The sequence below is a fragment of the Taeniopygia guttata genome, chromosome 2 (assembly GCF_048771995.1).
Source record: "Taeniopygia guttata chromosome 2, bTaeGut7.mat, whole genome shotgun sequence".
In the NCBI taxonomy this organism is placed as follows: Eukaryota; Metazoa; Chordata; class Aves; order Passeriformes; family Estrildidae; genus Taeniopygia; species Taeniopygia guttata.
The window spans coordinates 2,898,846-2,923,177 of NC_133026.1; the positions used below are offsets into that span (position 1 = coordinate 2,898,846).

At 38.9% G+C, this 24,332-nt stretch overlaps 1 protein-coding gene across 10 annotated transcripts in view; it reads right to left on the reverse strand.

The window, feature by feature from the left end:
* Positions 1-24,332, reverse strand: part of NKTR (natural killer cell triggering receptor) — a 37,874-nt gene that overhangs the window by 12,808 nt on the left and 734 nt on the right. For 3 of the 10 annotated variants that reach the window (XM_030264171.4, XM_030264166.4, XM_072925255.1), the window contains 8 exons: positions 16,260-16,334; positions 13,990-14,097; positions 13,319-13,363; positions 11,562-11,649; positions 3,738-3,767; positions 2,791-2,936; positions 844-1,066; positions 147-296 (listed from right to left, as the gene is read on the reverse strand). In XM_030264171.4, coding sequence (XP_030120031.4) covers positions 147-296; positions 844-1,066; positions 2,791-2,936; positions 3,738-3,767; positions 11,562-11,649; positions 13,319-13,363; positions 13,990-14,097; positions 16,260-16,334 — 865 coding nt within the window. Of the gene's footprint in view, positions 1-146; positions 300-843; positions 1,092-2,790; positions 2,937-3,737; positions 3,768-6,132; positions 11,538-11,561; positions 11,650-12,979; positions 13,008-13,318; positions 13,364-13,989; positions 14,098-16,259; positions 16,335-24,332 lie in introns of those variants that run through there. The other 7 variants (XM_030264167.4, XM_030264165.4, XM_072925254.1 and 4 more) reach the window with 5 other exon arrangements.

Below are 24,332 nucleotides of genomic sequence, written 5' to 3' on the forward strand. Positions count from 1 at the left end.
AAGAAACTGTAAAAAGGACAAAGAAATGACCTCATGCAGCATTTCTGACACTGCAGTCAGTCAGCAGCCCCAGGAATAGAACGTTAACAAGAATATTTCATGCACAGTTTTCAGCAAGTCAGAATAAGAAGCTTGGAGTTCCTTACGGTTCAGGCTCTATATTGACAACAGGCACATCTCTTCTGAGCAAAAATCTATTTTCAGGCACTGGGGGGATTTCTTCAGGACGTACCACAGGCTTGTCCCGCTTTGTGCTAAGGTCGACTTTGTCTGCGACATCGCTCTTGTCAGAAAGGCTGCTAAGGGAAAGAGCAGGGTGAGAAATCACAGACAGCTGGGAAAATCCCTTGTCCAACTGGATTCCAAGACAAGATGCATCAAACTTAAAGCTGGCTTACCAACCAAAACGTGTTCAACACCCATTTTAGGCTAAAGGGTGGATGGGCCACTATTACTGGAGAAAAAGTTCAGTCCTTGCTTTACAGCAAGTAATTCTGCTTTTCATTTACAGCTTGTGAGATATTTTTAAAATATAATCAAATATACGTACAAAGTTCTGCAATTTGCCTGAAGTCTCACTTTTACACAGGTGTGCTGAGCCCTGAAGAGTTTCACATGCTGGAATTAATAATTTCAACATCACTCTTGCTTCTATCTACATAGATCTTCCATTTAATGGAAAACTCAACAAGCTCAGCTTTAGGGTTTTTTGTTTGTTTATAAAATTATGCACCAAACCCCAAACTTAAAAGCATTTTCATATTTAGTGCTTGAGCACTTCATGGAAACAAAGCACAATTCCCCAGATTTTACTGCAATTGTTAAATTTTAGAGAACAGTCACCGTCTTTGGCTTGAGGTTCGCTTGCACCTTGGATCCTCCTTCTTCCTCTCCTCCTTCCTTCGTTTCCTGGACTGTTTGGTTTTAGCTCTTCTTTTCCTCTTTTTCCTCCTGCTCCTTTCATTCTCAGCCTCACTCTCAGATGAGGATTCCGAAGAGCTGGACACACTGGAAGAGGACTCTGAGGCTTCTGAGTCAGAGCAAACTTTCTTCTTCTTCTCCAAAGCTTGAACAGATATTTTCAATTGACACTGTGCACATGTGAGTGCATGTAAAAGCACAAAGCACAAAATTTTATAGATGCATAAATATATAAATGGACTATTTTAGAGAAGCTCTGTGACCTTTTTCTCAATATCAAAGAATCAAAATAAAAATTCATCTAACTCCATGTTGGTACTATACAAATATTTTCCAGCAAAGACAGAATACACAGATAAGCAAAGGCCACTTTAAAAAAAAAAAGTTAGGTGCTTTTGGAAACAACACACAGGTTGCAAACCAAAGATTAAGAACAAATTAGTTGCTGGCCCAGCTGTGTAATTTTTATTCTTAAAACTTTGTTATTTTCTCTTTTTTTGCATCCTCACATTTTTATACTAAAGCTCCTTTTGACTTTCTCTAAAGGACATAAATAACCATCTCATCCTTAAGGAAAATCAGAAATTAGGCTGAAAATGCAAACTTAGAACACTCCACTAATTCAGAGACTGTCCAAACATATATCTAAGATTGTTTATTCTCTATGAATCTCCATGAAAAAGAAAATAAGCTTGACCACATATATTGCATATATTAACTTTACAGAATCTTAAAATAAACTTTTGGAAAGTGCACAAAATCCAACTTTAAGGACAGCACATTTATGTCTCCCTCTTTCAAACACAGAAAAATAACTTTAGATTCCTTTTTCAATTTGTCATGTCAACCTCTAACATGAGCAGGGGACAAATGTTGAGGGCATAAAATATTTTTTTTTTTGCTGTGCCCTCCTCTTCTACACCAAGATTTACATTTTACAGGCTCACAAGAATTAATTAAGATTCTACACGTCTACCATCAGGATTTTTAGCTGTTGGTGGAATTATTGTACTCTCTGAGAACATGAGCGTCAGATTAAGCCCTTTTCTGACCCACTTATTTCTGTTTAAACTTCTGCTATATCATCACTTGTCTTATTTTTCAAATCTAAGTGATTGCAGTCCCTCCTGCTCTGGGGGAAATCCTCGAGCTTCCAGGGTCACACTGGTACAATTATATTGATTAAACTCCAGCACACCTTGAGTTCTTCCCTGTTTGCTTCAAGAATGGACAAGCCACCCTGAAACCCATGAAGAACAAAAGGAACTCTGTCATTCAACAGGTTCTGAAGCACAGCAAGAAGAGAGATCAGGAACAGCTCCTGGGAGGGGAGGATGTTGGATTGAGCACTTTTCTGACCCAGAGCTGGGGCAACTGAGAGGTGTTTTAAAAACTTTTATTCCATTTTCAGTCTCATGAGAAGGGTGAGACAATACAGATGTTATAATTCACGCCATCACAACCAGAAGCCAACTATTTCCTAATTACAATACATTATAAATGTTTCTTGGCCTATCAGCTTTGGCCACTTCATGCTGAAATTGCCCTAAAGTCAATCATCTAAAATTACCCCTCATGGGTCCTACTACAATGCATATTTCCTAGTTCTGTTTCTCCAGAGTATCTGGTCTTATTTGCAAGGCCATCCTTTGAAGCTTGTTTCTGGCTCCATTTCTCTCTCAGCAATGTCTGTCCTATTCCGTGGCATTTCTAAGCCAGCAGTTCTTATCTCAAGGTTTGCACAGGGATGCACACACTGTGTGAGCCTTCTGTCAGGCCTGGAGAATTCTCTACAAATTTCCCCACACATGAAGCTCACCAATTTTGAGAATGCTGAATTAAAGCTAATGAATAATTCTGGGAACTCACCATCTTTAGCTGATCTGGTGACCAGCACCCCGCAGTCAATGACTCGGACGTCTGCGTAGGGCCTGCTCGCAGTATCGGTTTTGAGATTTTCTATCTGTTCTATGACTTCAAACCCAGAAATAACCAGCCCAAAGACAACGTGCACACTGCAGGAAGGAAGCATTTACAAAGCACAAAACACCTGTGAATCAGTGTGATGATTTTCCAATTTATCTCACATTTTAAAAGTAAGTCTGAGATAGAAACATTGAGCTGTTAATGCATTTTAAGTAAGTTTTTTTAAATGCTTTTAACATTAACAGTGCTAAGGTTTTATGCAATGTGAAACAAAGATCCACTCTGAAATCAAGTATTTCTCTCAAACTGAAGCAGTCTCGTCTCCTCTACAAGGGCAGGGTAAACAGATTAAAATTACTACCCACCCTTCTATTTTTGCAGTTTTGTGCAATAAAGATCAAGAGCCCATCTATAAAACAAGACAGAACTCCTCCCCAGAGAAGAATTTATAAATCTCTACAAACCCAGGACACAATTCCCCCCTGGCATTGCAGGGACAGTTAAAATAAAGGAATCCTTGGTTTTGTTCTATGGTACCACATTTCTCTGTCTTCCATGTGCCACATAAATTTTAGGGATAAAAACATGCCCCTAAAGACACGACTGCTCAAATATATTAAATCTGGCAATTCAACTCCCAGATTTATGGGCTGAGGGCAGCAAGCAGTTTTGAAGAAATAATTCTAGGATTTAAGACAATTCAAGTTTTTGTCCAGCTTTAGGAAGTAAGTCGCCACTTGAAACTTTTATAGAACTGAAACTTTTGTTTTCCATCTCATCCCATTGTATAATCTTCCACCGAATTAAGGATTTGTTTCCCCATTGTTGTCTACTTTCAATATAACCCTCAAACTTCAGCAATCATTTGAGAAATTGGAAAGGATTCTTACCCATCGAGATGAGGAGCAGGTTTTGTTGTTCTGTTGGACAAACAGCAAGATGGGAAGATGGTAAAATAAAATAAAATCAGGGATTCAGATGAAGTAAAAGAGGAGAATGACACAGAAAAAAAAGAAAAAAAGAGGTGAAGGTAAGACAAAAATAGTGAAAAAATACAGTTAAATACATGGAATTAACAAATTAAACTTACAGATTATACACACAGGCTTTCTTAAACTTTTACATGATATTTGTTTGAAGTTTAGCTAACTGTGCATAGTAAAAGCTGTACCAAGTATCATTTCATGCATGCAGTAAACAATTTCCACGTAAGTGTCTTAAAATGCATATTTAATGTAACTTTACGATTTTTAATCACAGAAAAGATACAATTTGGTGATAAATATTAGGTGACCGGTGGGATTTAAATGTTTCTGAGCTTGTTAGCTTCTTAGATTGCAAGGTCACTTTAAAGACAGTTTATTTTAAAAAAAGAAGAGTTATATGAGGGATTCCCTGCTTCCCCTCACCTCCCACCACTTCTTTCTCACTGCCCATTTACCTGCTTTGGCCTTCTGACTCAGAACACAAAGCCGTATTTCTGTCTTAACTCATCAAACACTTCAGCTCAAAAACTCACAGGCTTCCCAAAATCAACAGCAGACATTCTGTGCCACCTACACTTCACTGAAAAATGCAGATTTCCTCCCTATTTTTCAGCTTCTCAAATTGAGCCTGGAAAATGCAACTGCCTTTTGTACAAATCTTTTGGATTCTAATGCTGTGAATCCCTTTCCAAAACAAAATTAAAGTTACTTCTCCAAGTGAGCCTGAATTTCTGCTGCACAGGGCATCCTGCTATGCAGGAATATTGAGTAAAGAACATCAGAACCTGCTCAAATATTGGGGGAAAAATCACTTCTGAAAACATTCTCTCTCTCCTCCCAAACACTATTGTGCTTTTAAAGCCCTTCCAATGAACTCCCCGCTCTCAAAATAAATAATCAATCACAGGTGATTTTTCTAGATTTACAATAACACAGATTTGGTACGAAGAAGTCAGTTTTTCACTGCTAGAATAAAATATTACTTCTTAAACACTTGTCTTCCCCTGAATTTTGAACTATTAGGTCACAAAACCCCGCAGTGCTGAACACATCCCAAAAGGTGGAACTGTGAATCAGGAGTGTTTACACTCTTGATTTTATTTTTTAAGTTCCAAATATCAACCAGCCCACCCACTTCTGTAATACTGAATAATACAGAAAGCTTCTTTTGGTTAACACAGGGGAATAAATGCTATTAACACAACATTAAATTTCTCAATAGCAGTGGGTATTCTTTGATTTTTCCTTGCTAACACAGCATAATGCTACAAAAAGAAAAATCCTTATGGCTTTTGAAGCTCTCGAAGCAAGAGTTAACTGCATTAACAACCTGCTGTTAAGTAAACAGTTTAAGTGGCTTTAATTATGAAGCTGATTTAAAGGGGTGAAAAAACCAGAAGTGGGTCACTTCAGTGAAACCAGTAGTAGTGAAGACAGTGTTTAGAATTAGCTGGAAACAGCAACAGGCTCAAAACCAGGGCTGGGGAGGCTGCAGGTGCTCCTGTCATGCTGCAGCAGTATTGGAGACTAATTAAGCAAATTACCTAAGCAGGAGCTGCCTTTGGGCTGGTGCTTCCTGAGCAGAGGAAGGGGTGGGTGGTGCATTAAAACCTGTGCAGAGGCTGCCCCACTGCCCTGGCAGTTTGAGAGATAAAAAGGACAGGGTTTCTGCCCTTGTTCACCAGAGAGAACAAGGAGAAGCTTTGTCCCACAGGGAAACCTTCCAGATGCACCACGAGGACTTGGGTGAATGAACAACTTCCCAAGCCCCAAATCCTTGTGGTGCCTTTGAAAGTTTTCTCACTTCAGACTCAGGGCTGGAATCTGACATTTATTCTGCCAAGGTGCACTTTTTAAAAGCATTTCAAGGTTTTCTGCACAATCCTTGAATATTTGCTTTGGCTTCAGAACTTAACCAGGAGCAAACCAAACCTACCTCCTGTCCTGGCAGTAAGGAAACCTAAAGTCATGATGAGTTCGTCCCCCCAAAGAAATATTTTATTAGAACATTTCTATATAGAGCTGTCATCATTTAAACCATTCAAAATCTGCCTTTTAATAGACACTGTTATGCAAGTTATTTACAGAAGGACCTTTCTTCATTCAAGTTTAAATTGGTTTAAGATACTGCTGAAGAGAAAATCATCTTTTTGACAAAAGCATGTTCTTACCCACCCCCCCCAAAGAATCTCAGGCCTAAGAAAGGGTTCAATGCACATAACAATATGATCAGAAAAACAAGAAAGAGAAAAACAGAAAGAAAAGGAAAGGACACAGCCTTAGAGGAATGAGACATTACCTTTGGAGCGCACGATGTAACACTGTTTCTGTAAATTTTACACAAAAATGGCAGAAATAAATTGTAATACATTTTCAGACAAAACTGAGTCTATGTTTTATTAAATACAAGTTTAAAATTATTATTAATCAAGTTGTATGCAGAAAAAGGATGCCTAAAAGAGGGCTCTAAATTTTCTTTAGAATACACTTTGAAAACTAAAGTTCTCTATAAAAACAAAAAGAAAACGCGAGACAAAACCTGCTTGCAAAACTACTGCAAAAACAAACAGTTGGAGAACGCCCCCACTCCCCTCTAAGTCTCATTCCAGCAAAAAAAGCCCAACTTGAAGCAGGTGAATAACCAATTTCTGTGGGTTTATTCAGATGCTTGCAGCTCCATAGGAGTTCAAATGCTGAATTCATTCCTAAGCAGAAACTCCCCAGGCTGGCACACAAATGTCTGGATTCACAAAGGATACCTGTACAGCCAGGAAGTTCACAGCTTCAGATATTTATTTCATAGTTAGCTAACATCCTCCTACTATGAAGCTTTCCTACAAGTGAAAAACCAGTGCTTTCTCTAAAATGTGTGCATTGATTGCTTCTGCTCAGAATTTTAGAACAAAAACCACACTGCAGGTGCAAAAAAGCCCAAACAGCTGCAGCAGCTGGTACTGGATTTTACCCTGGTGTAATTCTGAGCAGCAGCAATGTTTGAAAACTGCATTATCAGCTGAGCTCACCCACAGCTCTCCCCCACCCCCAACAAACTATCAGTGATTATCTCTGCACAGCCGAGTGCTAAAATGATCTTTTTGTTATTGATTATGCATTAAAATATCCTGGGAATGTTTTCATTTTTCCATAAACTTTTGATCAAGCCAATGGGACCTGCTTGTGTGGGAAGTGCACGTGTACCAATAATGCTCAAAGATAATGCAACATCAGCCCCTTTCTTTTGACATTTTTTCATTTTTGTATTAGTCAACTGTTCAATAATTAGCTCAAAGGTATTTCATGCACAACAACAACAACAAAAAAAAAAAAAAGGAAATTATTAACTGTTGATTAGAAAAATACCTGGTTTGGGACACCAAAAAGATATGAACTACTTTTAATGAGCCGGTAACATTCACAAACAATTTGTAAAATCAAAACAAGAGTACTCCCAAATTATTTTATCTTTCATTTAGCAGATCAAAGTGGTTTCTTTGTTTCAATTTATGAACTGTGCATGGCACCACACATTAAAACATTTTTAAACCAAAAAATTCTGTTTAGTTCTGAGCAAGAAAGCAGAGCTTGAGAGACACATTAAACCAACAACACCCTCAATAAAGAAAAAAAAATCTGTCAGTAGTAGGAAATCAGACTCAAGTTTTAAATAGCTGTGGGACAGAGAGGCAAGAACTCCAAGCATTTGAACTGATAAGGAAGAGACTCCAGGAGTCCTCTTTAGGTTGCACTAAGGGCTTATTCCTGAACTATAATAAAATAATTAGGACACAAAATTTCCCTCTCTAAGTGGTTACTTAGTTTTGCTTCCTATTATTGCTTTACTCTTCCTTCAGCAGGGGCACTTGTGGTTTGCTTGGCAGATTTGGTGTGAGAGAGGAAACAGAGCTGAGAGTGAGAATCACGAGTCTCAGTAATGTTCCTTGATTCCCTCATTTTCACCAGAGCTGCACTATTCTGTACTGTGAATTCCCCACTGGCACGTGGGGAATGGCCACAGGAATGATGGAATGGCTCTAAAGAGAAAAGATATTTACAGAGAAAGAGAAGGGAGCACACGGCTCCAGAACATCACCAAAGGAATCCAGGCACTGAGCTGGAATATCCAGAAGAGCCCTGGGTATCAATGAGCTCTGTGCTCCCCCACTAACTGCTGCTGATGTTGGCAGCAGCAATTCAAAGCAGCTACTGGAGACAGAGAAAAAGAAAAGATGGTTCTACCAATCTCTGCCCCATCCTGGGGATTCCTAGCTCAGGACCCACATGGAAACAGGACAGTTACAGATTTACATCCCCAGATGGGTTTAGAACACGTGTAAAATCATTGAAGGTTCTACAGGAAGTTATTCACCAAAAAAAAAAAATTAAAAAAAAAAAAAATCAGAGTGGGGCTCCCTGAAAATACAAAGAGGTAATTTCTAAACTTTCCAACTCTCTTCAACACAAGCCTGCAATGAACTGCTACAAACCTTTGGGTAAAGAAAACTGAAATTGCAGCATTTTACAAATCTAGAGGGATTCTCTCTGGATCCTTTCTGCTGGACTGCCAAATGCTGTGTTCCTCCAGAGCAGGAAATGTTTCTCAGGCACATGAGAACAGACTTGGCCTATTTACAGCACATGTGCATGGAACTCACAATCCTCCCTCAGCTACACTTTCTCCTTCCCACCCACCCAACTGTTGCTCCTACTCAATTAAGGGGAATAAAAAAAGGGGGCAATTAGCCTACAAGCATTAAACCCAGCACTTCTGATACTACACAGACACATTTCTGACTCCTTCCACCTCTGCACTGTGCCACTCTCCAGCAGTGCTTTGATTTCAGTCTAAGCTTTTCCCTGAAGCTTCCTACCATCACTTCCACTGCCTCTCCCATGCCCAGCTCTCATTGCTGCCCATAAACCCTCCAAGCTCTTTCATGCCAGAGAAATCCCTGACTACTCCAAGAAAGCTGATGATTTTTTAGGATGGCTCAGATGCCTGTTTACATTAGGATGAGTCTGGAGATTCTGTTTCAAATAAAACTGTCCACTTTAACTTTTAGGCATTGCAGTCTCCTTGTGCCTGGTTTGCTGGTGCAATATGCCAAAGAGACATTACTTGATGTAAAGACTCATTATTCCAAATATAATTTTTCTCTGGAGAGCAGGGAATTCTGATGGATTAACAGAACTCTTACAGTCAGGATCCTTGCTATTATTTTTCCCCTACTTGGACAAATTGTTATAGAAAAGAAAATCACTTATTTGCACTCCTTATCTGCTACTTTAGATGTGTACAAGATACAGAGTTCTCATCCCTGAAAACAAATGCAGAGCTCTAAAGAAGCTCACATTAACTATCTCCCTTTCTATAAATTTAATAAATGAAATATATACAAATATTAAAAAGAAAAAATCTGAAGGCTACCACTGAATATTGCCTTTCACACACATTTCAGGTTAAACATTTGAATAATATTTTTTCTAATGATCAACTACAGAGAAACTGAGCATTACTGGGAATATAAAAAAACCCCACATTTTAATTTCAGCTTAAAGTGTAAAGGAAGGAAGTATTTTACTAAAGAAAAGCTCTATAGATACACTGCACATTCCCTTAAGTAATCAGACAAATGCCACCCGACAAGACTAACTGCTTTAATAAACTGCATTTTAAAGTGAAGGTACAAACTGCCTAGATAAAACCTTTAGGAGCTGTTTCCCACTTGCAATCCTGATTCTCTTCCCTGGCTCCAGGGCAGGCTGCTGCCTTCTCAGACATTAGAGACAGCCCAGAAACCTGCATGGGAAGGCAAGAGCTCCAGAGCATCCTCGTCCTGAAGGCCACAGGGGACAGCCCAGGAGCCTAAAGCTAAGCCTAACCAGAGCTAAATCCAGCTCTGGATCCCTGCAGGCAGCCCAGGTGAACCCAGCTCACGTGGAAGTGTTTAGGTCTCTTGCTCTGCCTCAATTCCCACTGAACTCACACTTCTCCTTAGAGTGATCATATGAAAAAAAACCCTGAATTATTCAAGGAATCTGCATCTTTCAAAATACTTCAGTATTTGATGAAAGTGCTTTAAAATAACCTTCATTTATTGTCCTGTATTAATTATAATTTAGTATCCAACACAACCTTGGGTTGATTTGGGGTGTGGGGACAGACAAGGTGTTTAAATCTGATTGAACAAGCTGAGCCTATCAAGCATCAGGGAAAGAAGATGACTTTGGAATCAAATGCAGGAGAGAAAAGAAACTTTAGAGCCCTCAAATGACAGCTGCTTGACTGATGTGACATCATTAGGTTTTCACGTTTAATGTTCAGATAAGCTTAAAAATGGAAAATTAAGGCAAGAGAACCCAAAGGCAAGTCATCAAGTAAAAAATAATGAAGCAATGCCTTCAGAGAGCTTATTAAGCCATGGAGTTGTATTTATGTAAACTGTTTTCCATATTAATGTGAACACATATCCTTTCAGATTTATTGTCATCAAGCACAACATGTGAAATTTCCTTTGAAGGGAACAGAAAACATTTTGAAACAATTTTATCTCTATAGAATGTCTAAACAGTGGTAAGTGTGAGACTTTCTTTTAGGTTCCTATGCATCTTCCATTTTCAGGACATTTTTTAGGAAAAGACCTAAAAATGTTTCTTATCTGAACTACATCATATCATACTGAAGATCTTTTTCAGGCAAAGAAAAAAACCCAAGATTTTTGAGGACAATTTACTCCTTTACGGAAGACAGGGAAGCGCCATTCATTCTTATCCCCCAAGAAAGATGGCAAAGAAAAAAAGACTTTTTCTAGTTCAATAACTATGCTAAAATTTACTTTTCAAACCCCAGTGTTGTTTCCTAAAGTATTTCTAGACTAAAGTTATCAACCTGCTCTTTCCAAATACAAACTGGTAAACATTAACAGGAGGTAATTTTGAGAAGGGAGTTAACAAAAGGAATAATCACATCAAAGTTTGCAAGCTTGAAAAAACTGATACTCAACCTAAAATGCACCTGCTTTGACCAGGAAACCTTCAAGTATCAGACCTGAGTGCTTTACTTATGAGTAAAGGTTATTGTGTTTTCTGTAATTTCTATAATTTAACAGATTGTGATTACTAGAATGGCATTTTTTAAAGGTAATGAAGGAAAAATCTGGATATCAGCACATAATTCTACATAGTGTTGGTAAATGCACAAGTTAACAGAATTATGCAGAATATGTATTAAAAAAGCATGTCAGGAACAAACACTCAAAAAATTAATAATAATCACAATAAATCAAATAAAAATTCCCACTCATCCTGAAAAAAACAAACAAACAAAACACCCCCCAAAAGTAAATCATAAATCACCATTTTTTTAAAGAACAAAACCATACAAACCACCTCTATATCTCACTCCCCCTTACATAAAATGCTCATCATTGTCATTCGCAGATAAACTGATGAGATTTGTGCACCCACAAAGGCAAAGAATCTATTTCCTGGCCACTAAGAACTGAACATAAATCAGATTTTTAGGGAAAAAAGCCACAAAGGAAGAACATCCACGGAGCACCAGCTTTAATCTAAATGAATGCCACAAGGAAATAGGGATCTGTAACATTTCCTCCTGCAGGTGCCACTCCCTGGAGAACATGGATATGGATAATTTAGCAATACCATCTTTCTCATGAACAGCGCTTCTCTGTGTAAGAAAAGCTCCACTGTGGGATCACATCTACTCACATGAAAAATTGGGAACCATTGGTATGTTTCCCTCGGTTTGCCATTGACAAAAGGAACGCTCTGTCATGTTTGAGAATAAAGTTTTCATCTGTTTGAAGAAAAAATATGTTTGTCAGATTTTCCCCTGGCAAGGGAAGCAGGTTGTTTTCTTAGTAACTTATGGATGGTCTAAGGAGAAATTCTGCTGCTGCTGGAGAAATGGGAATAGGTTGGAGGAAAAACAACAATCAGGTTTAAACAAGTCTCTTCAAATTACAGTTGAGACAAAGCTATGTTTCTTAAAATGATGCAGATACAGTGCAAACATTTCTAATTAAAAATAATTCAAGTCATTATGAGTGTCTTCAATAACATTAGATAATAGATTTAAATACTGAGTTATTTGGGTAAGAACAAGGTTGGTAGAATTATTGACATTCTAAAACAATAATTAACATACATTATGCTGTTATTTACACTCCAGGTGGACAGATCAGGAGAAAAAGCTGTTTTATTTCCCTGGTATGCCACCTCTACACTCAAAACTGGAAGTCTCAAAGCACAGAAGGAAAAAAAACCTCTCTGCATCTGAATCTAAGTATAAAAGCCACTCAGAGTAAACTAAACACGTATTTTATATTGCAGTGAATTAAAAAGGAGTTCTGGTTGTACAGCAAAATATAAAACCAGATCTTCTCCAGGTCATTTCCAAAGATAAAAATACTAATTTGAATGTACAAGGCTATTAATTTTTAGATCAGATATCAAGACACAATCCTGCATATTTAGCACTAACCATGAGAAATAAACCCTGCGTAACTTCTTGGTAAATAGATCTGTTCAAGCCTTTCCTTGATTAAAAACTTTAATAGTCCCACATCAAACTATGTCTCTTTTTAAAAAACAAAACTTAAGTTTCATGCAGCTAACCAGAGCTACTTGCAACACACACAGAACCAGAGGCTGTAAATAAATATATTCACTGTCTTAACACTTGAATATCACAGTAACCATCTGTTTTTTTAAACAAATAATTGTATGTATTTAAACAAATAATTTTAAAACTCACCATTTCCTTCCAATAGATTTTTACAAGAGGTAATTGTACATTTATTTACCAATTCTTTGCAAGGAAAATGACTTGTGCAGCATATAAAGTCAGAAATGAACCCTAAGCATACAAACCTACTTCCTTGAGTAGGGAAGGGGAGGAAAAGGGACATTAACAAAAGAAGAAATCACTGTTTAGAGCTGGAATTATGTGGATTCTCTTTCAGAATAAGTCATTAACCCTCAGAAAGGTTAGACACAAACTCTTCATTTCTCCAAGCAACACAGATATCCATCTACAAAGGGACTTAGCAGTTCTCTAAATATTTACTAGGGAGGGGACAAGGGAACAGAGTTTGAATTTGTGTTACTGAGCTTTTGTCTCTTACCTTTTCATTTTGCAAAAGACCACATTCTCTATAAACAAAAGAATATGTTGACAGTTTTAGGCAGGAAGATAGGAGTTTATTCATGAATAAAGTTGCCTAGCCTCCATGCTGAAAGTCATGTTTAACCAATTATGTTAGCCTTAATTAATTGTCAATTTAAGTTAAATATTAACAAAAAATTATCCAAAAGTCATGCATATAAAAGGAATTCTCATGCAACATTAGTTTCATGCAAAAGGTGATCTATGAGTGAACCTGTTTTCATTAAGGAGTTTGGGAATCAAGACTTATTTCTCTCAGAGCTGAATAGAGAATCTGCAAAGACATATTTGCTCTTACCTTTAAAATAGCCACCATAAATAGATTCACCTCCTTTTCCATTACCTACACATTAAAAAGCATCAATTAAAACTTTTTGTTTCATTTATACAAAAGCTGTGCAAAACATTCCACCAGCACTTGACTCTCAAAATAGGATATTCCCTCCTCAGGCTCTTTTGGTCAGGACCAGGATTTCAGGACACAGTGAAAAGAGACATTTTGGTAAAGACAGCTATTTCAGGAAACAAACAAAAAAATCCAGGTAAATTCCTTCTGGAGACTCTTAAAACATTTCTTGCTCATTCAGTATTTTATTATTAATTTTAAACTTATTCAAAGTTACACACCTGTACCAAGAAAATACCACCAGTGTTGCCTCTACTGCAGACACAAAAGTAAAAAGCAGTTCAGACTAGAGTCTGCATTTTAATTGTTTTAATAAGATGGAATATCATAAAACCCTCCAGTGAGGAGTTTTTAACACACTTCTCTAAACACATTACATCAGGTGAAACATTTTAGAACTTCAAAAATTAACAATGAAATGGGTCATCTATGCTATACTTCACACAAATGAAGTATTTTTAAGGCATTGTAATACTTTCATGGTACTTTCTGAAGTTATGAACACATAAATGATAACATTTCTGCTCTGTTGCAAACTTGGCAGTTTTAAAAGCCCATTTTACCTTCACTGAAGTCCCCACCCTGAATCATGAAGTTTTTAACCACACGATGGAATGTGGTGCCTTTGTAGCACAGCTTCTTCCCAGTTGTTTTGCCAATTCCTTTTTCACCTGCAAGAAGGTGAAACAAAAAGAATCTACAGATTGTCACTGAAGAAATTCCAAGGGTTTTCCCTCCCTAGTTCTAATGGACATGGAAGCCATAACTAAAAGATAACACAGTCCTACCTGATGGCTTTTCACCATCCAGAAGGGGGACTCTGAGGTGAAAATTAAGTTGTTTGTTAAAACCCCCTCAAGAAGGAGTGTATAAATCTACTCAGGATAATTTATAAAAAAACAAGAGTTCAGGATAATGGTGGGTTAACTATTTTCTGTGGGTCAGCTACACTCCTATGCAGGTCACAGTATCCTTTTCAAACCACTCAGACACCTGGATGTGCCAGATGATTCCCAGGAGAAAAGCCAGGAAAACAGGTTTCAACTCAGTTTCAATGTGATCCACACTTAGAAAAGTGGGATTGAGCTACTCCAAGCTTCCACACCTTCCCCAGTCAATGCAGTGTCTGGCCACCCCTTAACACCAGCTGCAGATCAGCTGGGCTGGTGATTTTTGAGTTAGTGGTCCCACAACTTCAAGTTTCATTAGCATTTCTTCCAAAATTCAGAAGAGAAGCTGCCCCGGGCTTATGGATGAGGTCACAATGACTGGCAGGGCTGAGGTTCAAGGCAGTAGATCCATGAGGGATTTATACTGGTCAAGAGACACTGACTTGAGCTTCCCAGAGGAGGGGAGCTGGCAAAATGTGGCAATTAACAGTAAAAGGTTGTAATAATAATATTATACACTGTGCAACAGTTAAAACCCCACATTATCCACATGTACAGGAGATGCTGGGTACTGGAACACAAATCAAGAGGATAAATAACAGGACAAACAACCCAATGTTCAGTTCCAACCCATCACTGGTCATGGAACAAGTATTTGACACTGGGTTAGAGGACATGTCACCAAACATTCTGCACTTTCAGAAATGCAGGTACACTCATTACCCAGAGCCAACACTTCCCTGCTGCAATCTATTACTCTGCCACCCCAAATTATCTGCCAGCTCAATCATCCCAAATTTGCCATTCCAAGCCCATCACTGCCAGGATGAGGGCAAAAGGCAGTTTGTGGCACAAAAGCCACTCAGGGCATTGCTGTTTATCATCCTTCACTCATGGAACACAAGTTATTTACCTGCCTCTCCACACCCATAATCCCAATCCACGCCTCCTCCTACCCTATTTTTGTTTTCCACATCAGTTATGCAAGCAAAGCTGTTTATTACAGGGATGGACACACTCCTCCCAGAACATACCCCTCTGTGCTACAGCACTGAAAAGCTGGAGACCTCTCATCAAACAACACCGTGGAATATCTGCCTGCATGTTTGGTCATGTTTCAGGATGTCCCTCAGGGCTATGGAAATCCCTCAGAGAATGGGATCCTGCATGGCCCTTGAGCTGGTACAGTTACATTCCTATACCAACAGGACACCACCAGTGCTGCCTCTGCTGCAGTCCCAGAAGTGAAAAGCAGTTCAGACTTTTCACTCCAGTGAAAAGTTTTCAGCACGCTTTTCCAAGCATTACATCAGTTGAAATATTTTCAAACTTTAAAAATTAACAATGAAATGGGTGAGCTATGCTATACTTCACAGCAAATGAAGTATTTTTATGGCATTGTAATACTTTCATGGTATTTTCTGAAGTTATGCATTATGAACACATAAATGATAACATTTCTGTTCCATTTAAAACTTAAAGCTCTTCAACAGAGCTGGTACACTGAGATGGGGGCTTTGGCCACAGCCAGAAGTTCCAGTCCCTTTTCTCACTCCCCTTTAGAGTACTCCAGTGCTTTCCCAGTCAGGTGAAAGACACAGCAGCTGTTCCACTGGCAGGAGCTGCAGCACCTCCCTGAGTTCAGACACCTTCACCCAATAACCAATACCCTGCTCTGGAGTTCAGCTTCTCTTCTGTTCCAGGCCAAATACCAGCCTTGTTCTTCTTGCTCTAGACATGCATGAATTTTGTGAGGAAAAGAAAAATCATTGTCTTTGAGCCCCATCCTGCCTAAGCAGCTGTTTCCATACACAAAAATTATAATTAACACAAAAATTATTATTAAAATAAAATTATTAACATTAAAATTATAATTAACACTAAAATTATTAACACTAAAAATTATTTATTAACAATAAATATTTGAAAAATCAGCTACGTACCCGAGCACAAGCAAAGGAAGTTCTTACAAGTCTTTGGACAAATGTCTGAGAAGAGTTGAAACATAATTCGACCAACTAGAAAATAAATTTAAAAAATTAGAGTTTTAGAGCTGTCTGGAGTAAGAAAATCTGCATATAAATCAATCTATGTTCTAAAAAATGTAATTTTCTGCGAAAAGGTTATTTTGTCAAGCAGGATAAGAAAACATCTTAAGCATGCATACATTAAAACATACAGCAAGAAAGAAGAACATAATTGTAAAAAAAAATGACATAAATTGGATGGAATAATACTACTTAATCAGAAGTCCTAGAGATTCCATTGTGATTTGAACCTGGAAAGCCAAGCTGATTTACTAAAATAGTTTAATCATGTCAGATCTTTCCCATCTTGAAAATGATTTCCCATAAATACAGGTCCTCAGAGAGCTGGAGCAATTCCCTCCCCAATTACTGTGTTCATACAAATACATTAATTATCACATTTCCACAGTTTTCCCTGTGATCATTACCTACAAAGTCCAACTGGCTTAGCTCCATATTGTGCTGAGGATTACAGCTGCATTGGCACTCTTGGCCTAAAATCCTTCAGTTTAAAAAAAACCCAGATGAATCAAACAGAGAAGATGAAAGGCAGGCAGGACTAATGCCCCACTTGCCAGGTACTATAAACCAAATATTTTCTCTTTGTTACTGGTGGTAGCTGTGCTATGCATCCTCCAAATCTATTAAAATACTTCTGAAAAGTGGTTGAATATAAGTAAAACTGTTTTTAAATTGATTTACATTTTCTATTTTATTTTCCAAGATATTGGGGTGTACAGTGCTAAAAAAAACCACAATAAATTGCTCCCAAATGTATGAAATCTTTAAAAAATACATAATTAATAAAGAAAAAAATGATATCTCTTCAGGTTGTAAAATAATCCATAGAAGCCTCAGTATTGGGCAGGATTACAAGGAGACCAGTAATAATTTGTCAATGAGCACTACACTCTAGTGGTGCACACTGGTAAGACTTCATCATTTCAAAAAGTAACTACTCCAGGAATAACTTCTCTTTTCTTTCCTTTAAAGTAAAAAACAATTAAGTTCAAATGTATGTCATTCAATACTTAGTCACCAAAAAAAATTTTTGAGAGGCTCCTAAGAAACTGCATTAATTTTAAGGCTCTGTCCAAATATATACAATTATAAGATGGTGAATTGTTGGTTCAGAAAGGAAGAAATAAAATAGCACCAGTACTTGATAATCTTAGATAAAAATTCAAGATGCCTTGAGCCCTTGAAAGGTCTGTATCTCATTAATTGCAGCAAGAATGTTCTCTAAGCATTTATCACTACAGCAGGAATACCCTAGGAAATGGTTAGGGAGAGTGTCCAAAGAATGAAGAAATAGGGAATATTCAAAGATCCCCCATCAAACAGCAGTTCTGTGACTACCACTATGACATGGCTATTTGCAAGTGAACAAATCATTCTAAACCGTGAGGATTGAAGATCCCTACAAGGAACACAACAGACACGACAGTTTAGCTGAAGAGTTATCCATTTTCATTACAGCCCAGGAATTCAGAACACAAATCCCATTTCCATTCCTCTGCTGCACAAGCACCGACTTGAGCAGGACCCAGTGCTTCAGAGAGCCACGTCCAGGTTCTGCAGAACCACAGAACACAATCCCACAATGGGCTGGGTTGGAAGGGACTTGAAAGTTCATCCAGTCCCAGCTCTACTGCCACAGGCAGGGACAGCTTCCACTATCCCAGGTTGCTCCAACCTGGCCTTGGACACTTCCAGGGATCCAAGGGCAGCCACAGCTTCAGGGCCCCAGGTATTTCTACCCAGAATCCCATATAAACCCATCCTCTTTCAATTTAACACTTTGCCCCATTGCTCCATGCCCATGTGAGTCCCTCTCCAGCTCTCCTGGTGCCCCTCTAGATCCTGGAAGAGACTCTAAGGTCTCCCTGGAGCCTTCTCCAGGCTGAACAGCTCCAGCTCTCTCTGTCTCTGCAGGAGAGGATTCCTCCTGCATTCGCTGTGTGAAATAACACACGGCACTTTCCAGGGAAAAAGCTGTCACTACCCCCATTCTGCTCTCCAGCCCAGCTGCTGCTTCACCGAGGTGCCAGCTGCCAAGTTACTGAGGGCTGTTAGTCCCTGCAGGCTCCAGAAGGGACTTTTACTCCGAGGCATAAATTGTAGAAGGATTTTGCTGCAAACCCACCACATTTAGCACCTGAAGCAGCAGACACCACCACTGTGGTGTTCCAGTGGAAGAACTCTCTTATGTTCCTGCAGATGACAAGGCAGAGGATGGAAGGAGACATTCATAACCAAGGTATCACTTTAAGCAGTATTTTTCACCAGTGTTTTGTCAATAACAAAGTCTGCCAGGTGCTCATAAAATCACAGAGTGGTTCCTGCTGGAAAGGACCTTAAATCATCCAGTTCCATGTGCAGGGACACCTTCCACTAGATCAGGTTACTCCACGCCCATCCAGCCTGATCTTTTTATGCCCTTTAATCCTACAAATTGCAATGCACATATATCCAAGATCCAAAGATGACAGATCCAGTTTATAAGGTGAGGGCTGGCTCCTCCATGAACCTGGAGCACTGCTTACCCAGCTCCATCCAGCCACAGAAAACGCTGCTGTCTGCTCCTGAGACACAAACCACACACTGTGAATCCATCTGCTGGGTTACTGGCTGCATTTTACTGCAACTGCATGAATATCATTATCACTGAAAGGTTGTATTTTCCACTGACAAACAGGCTATGAAATGTGCCAGAGAAAGATCAAACCCATTTTCACACCTTGGTCAAAAATGCAAGAAAGAACAGCTGCTAATAAAAAAATTAACAGAAGTATGTATGAATAGCACCTATGAATCCTTCTCTTTCCTCAACCCTCACAAAAAAAGAAAAATCTCGTTTTAAACTTGGAGCTGAGGTATATGCTGATATAGCACAGATAAAAAAAGCATTTGAGATGCTGCTTATTTCCCCAGATTTAGACACTTCTCTGAAATGATCACCTTCACTGCAGACAATTTCCAATGCTTTCTTCAGCTTCATTTCCCCATGCAAAGGTTAAGTGATCTGATGAGGGAACAAGCTCTCTGTGACATACTACAATATTTAAACAGTAAATTAAAACAAACAAACAAAAATAGCTAAAAAATAGTCAGTCGAGTAAGCAAAAGCTGCTCACAAATGGATGCAAAGGTTAAGTGATCTGATGAGGGAACAAGCTCACTGTGACTAACCATAATATTTGAGCAGTAAATTAAAATAAACAAACAAAAATCACTAAAAAGAGTCAGTCAAGTAAGGAAAAGCTGCTCACAAACCTACCCAGAGTCCTCAGTTGGCTTTAACCAAGAAATGAGCCTGCACAGACACCTCAACTCCAGGCTAAAGTAAAATCTGCTGGGATTGCATTTGCCTATTATTTATGAAACAATAATTTGATAAAGTATTATTTGTAAGCAGGCTTTGAACTAGTTTTTTTAAGAATCAGAGTAAGTGGTGAAAGAAATATGTACATTACATACAGCAAGTGATGCCCATATAAAATCTAAGCTGTTTGGAAATTTGATTAAAGGCTCTCTGCAGCTAATGAGCTAGAGAAACCAGAAGGCAGAATGACCAAAAATAATCAAATTTCAGAACTCTATCTTCAAACTAAAAGATGATTTTTTTTTTTTCTTGGTTTTGAACTCTTTGAACTCCTTAACAATTTTCCAGCTGAGGAAGAGCTAGTACTTGATTCAAATTAACATCTATGCTATACTGAAATAAGGGCTCCTGATAGAAAAGTTTATTAAAATAATAATTGATTTCAAGTATTTATTGCTTCAAAGGTAAATCCTCCAATCTAGCTGCTTAACGTTTTGGAAAAAAAAATACCTTGGGAGCCAAACACACATTGTTTCAAGTTATTTTCCAAGTAACGTGAACTGTTTTGCTAGATTTTATGTTTGAACCACACAGGTATCAAGTTCAGCTACACACTCCCAAAACAAATCTGGTTTTTCAAAACTGTATCTACAGGATTTTATCTTTTCTCAATTTCTTAAGAGTAAACAAACAAGAAGTATTTTTCCCAGCCTATCAGCAGGAATATCCTGCTGAAGGAGAAAGCAGGGATTACAACCAGTGAGACAATGATGCACAGCCCAGGACGGCTGCCAAGGGCCCAAAGGCTCAGACAGATTTGCATACAAGTTTAAATAACAGCTTACTAAAAGGACCCTATTTGAATTTTATTAATTTGTTTATCCCTAAATCTGTCAATGCTAAGGCACATGAATTTTAAAACAAAATCATGCTTCAAAGCAGAATTGTGGTTACAGTTTTCAAGAAAAAAAACCTCAGTGTAGAACAGGAATAGATTTTTATTTAAAATATGAGTTTCAAGACGTCCCAGTAGCCCTGAGCAGGGATCTGTAGCTCTGGCACATTAACACTTTGTTCACTCCTCTGTGCCCCACCTGCACTCTTGGCAAGGAAAATCTCCATAAACTTCTCTCCCCATCTCTCTAAGCCCAATCTTCCACAAACACTACCTGAAATTCCCTCCACTCTCCACAAAACCAAACTTCTTTCAGTCCTGCACACACCAGATATTCCCTGGGTTCAGTTTCCCAGGGATATGGAAGTGAGAGGCAGCACTTGGCCTTCTGGCAGAAAAGGCTGATCAGTTTTTCTTTTATTTACTGATCCAACTTGTTGCAGACCTCAAGGTGAGACTTCAGGGTATTTCATCCTGCACTGACAACAATTCCACATGATTATTCTGAATAAATTTTTTAGTGAATCAACTCCTTTCAAATCTCCATCTTACCACCCCTGAGAAGGGATTTCTCCATGTGGGATCCCCCTTGGCTCCTGCTGTCCCACACACAGTGGTTGCCCGTGTGTTCATGGACAGCCAAAGTTCTGGGTTCTATTTTCTGCAAATACAAAACTTTTTCCCTTCTGAAGACTAAAAGTTAACGTGGAACCAGTTGAGAACAGTTTCTATCTTTAGGAAAGGTAACACAAGGCATCACTGGGTCTATTACTGGAGGCACGTGAGAATGACTATTGAAAGGGTGCTCCTTTCACATAAAGTCAGAGCAGCTGAAATCCCAAAATGCACCAAACTTCAGGCTAAAGTGACTAGACAGAGAGAAGGAAGGAAAGACCAGACTGACTGGTATGGGAAGGGACACATCCCAGGAATGAAAGAAACTGAAGTGGAACAAATCAATGAGCCAGGGGTCAAACAGTAACAGAAGACAGGAGAAAAACAAACAAAAAATTTTGATTAATTAATTATTTTATGAATAAGAATGAAACAAAGCAAAATTGAGTAAATTTACAAACTTCATGATGGATGAACCAGTCAAGGGGTAGGGTGAGATGTGGGAAAAAGACCTTGGATGGCCACAGGAGCTGCTAGAGCAGCAGACTGCATCTGTGACATCCTAGTGGGACATCTGTTCCTATTACCACAGTACCTGAAAGGCTGCAGCTTCACACAGATTCTGCCTCACAGAGTAAAGACAGAATTATTGAACTAGGCATCTGCTGCCATCCCAAAATTCTTGGAATACTGTAAGCACTTTAATCCTGTATGCACACTCAATGTGCCCAAATCCACTGGTGGGGGGCCCAAAAGAAGGGAGAAGCGTTGTTTGCAGCAGTATCAAAATAAATGATTCTTCCTACTTTGTTTTCCATTTGCCCTTTAAGAATTATGAGCCACAACCTGCATTCATTTAAAAAAAATGCTTAACAGGCAACTTATTTAGAAGCAGACTAAATTTAGCTCTAAAAAACACCAAGCCAACAAAGTTTGCCCCACTGCAAGAGGTAAGTACGAGCTGGCACCGAGTTTTATTCCAGGATTCCGTAGCTGTAATAAAATATGGACACAAAAGCTGTAATAAAGCTTCTGGAAGCACAGCCAAAACAGAGATCCAAGGGATTTTCCAAGGGATCTTATTAGAGTAAAACTGACCTGACTTTTAATTGCTACAGGTATCCTGGCACACCCTGGGCAAGCAAAGCCTGAAGGGCAGAGCCAAGATTTGGCAGCTGCGTGGGGGGAATGTTTTTGGACTCACAGCAACCTACAGTGTAAAAAAGGAGACAGTTTTGTGTTCTGCAGGCAAAAAGATGCTTCCAGTGCTGCAAGAGGCACATCCCCTTCTCTCTGCATTTTGTGGAGATGTTGGTTCAGCTTTTCAGTGCACACAAGGTGGGGGAAAGGCCTTTTTTCTTGGCTAGCAACAAAATGCAGGGCTGTTGTGCTCCCCACTTCTCCTAAAATGCAATAAGCATATCAGCTTATTTATTGAAGTCAAAATAAGCAAAATGTTCATTTGGAAATCTGCTGGCAGCTTAAAAGTTAAGATGAATACCTCACTAATGCCAGCAGGAGAGCACATCTCTCAGAGTTAGTGCTTGGTGTCATTTGGAAGCACTGATTTACCACTTGATTCAGCTTTTGAAGGTCATCTTAGAGCTAAGAGAGCAATGTTTAAGCTTTTTAAATATGTCCTTAAATCCCAAGACAGAGCTGCATGGTGAATTAATAAACAGGCACCAGAATAAAGTAGCATGACCAGACAGCACACAAGTGCCAGCACCAATTTTACAAACTGGCATTTTTCCTGCAAAAATCCAAGCCATGAGTCAGGTGTAATGAAACCAGCAGGGCTCCAAGTTTGATGTGCAGCTGGGAGATTCCTGTTACTTCCAAGAGAAAAATAAATGCAGACAGCCACAGAGCCAGAGCCCTGGGTCTGCTCCAGGTAACCCAAGCTCTGCACCACCAAGAACACCAAGGCTGCAATTCCTCCCTGACAGCTCTATCAGTCACCAAACCCAAAGAGGTTCGGGGGAAAACAAGGTAATCCACTTTCACTGGAGATGTACAGCTCAAGGTTGAGGGGTGGACGAGGCAGGAGGAGAGATTATGAAATGGGAGCAGCAACCTGTGCAGGGATAGCAGAGAAAACAGTGCAGGGAGAGACCCTTCAGATCGAGTCAGAACAAACAAAAAAAACCCACTAAAAACACACTAAGCCTAAAAAGATTAACAGCATATGAGATTGAGAATGAATTGTCTTTGTTCTAAATCAATCCCATCAAACTACCATTCCTAAGTGGAAACCCACCCAACCTGTAACAGTTTTAGTTGTCTCATTCCACAGTAAATTTTACCTGAAATTAAAGCAACGGAACGCTTTAAAACTCCATTAACATCATCACTTCTCACCTCACTGGAAGTATTCAGAAACCACAGTGCCAATCAAAATAACTCAGAGAGGAGTTACAACAGCAACAGATTTATAGATATGCTCTATCAGGTCTCTGAAGTTAGAACAGAACCTCTCTTCTGAAACTGGTGAAAATAAAACCCCAGGAAGGGTTTCAGTTGCATCTGAATGAGGCTGAAATTTGGAATCTCTGAGATATAAGCCCTTAATTCAAAGGTTTTCAGGGAAACATTAAAGAAGAAAATGAAAGTGAAAGCCTAATGAAGCCATCACATACATTCATTTTTCTAGAGACAAGTGGTAGCAAGATAAAGCACGGAGTATGTGTGAGACAACTAATATGCATTGATAAATGCTTGTTCAAAGAGACGGGAGAGGAAAATCTCCACTCCCATCTTTACAGAGAGGGGGGGAAACACAAGAGGGAACTAAGCTGCCGTTCAGCATTAAAACTCACAACCTACAGCTTCTGGGCATTACACTTGTATAGGGAAAATATGAGTTAAAAGATGGGTTTATTTAAATTATTGGGGTTTTTTTTACAGGCCAGCTGGTGAGGTGTTCTGTCCTTCTATGATTGAATGCCCAGTTCTTCCTTAACATTCAGAAGAAGCATTTTGAGCAGGACAAGGAAAGATTTAGCCCAGATGACCTCCTAAGTCCCTTCCCCGTTTTAATTACTGTATCATTAAAAATACTTATAGGAGTAAATATCCAGTGTCCTCACAGCCTGCCCCGATTTTCCACAGTTTACAGAAGTGGCATAACAAAGATATAACAGGAAAGGTATAA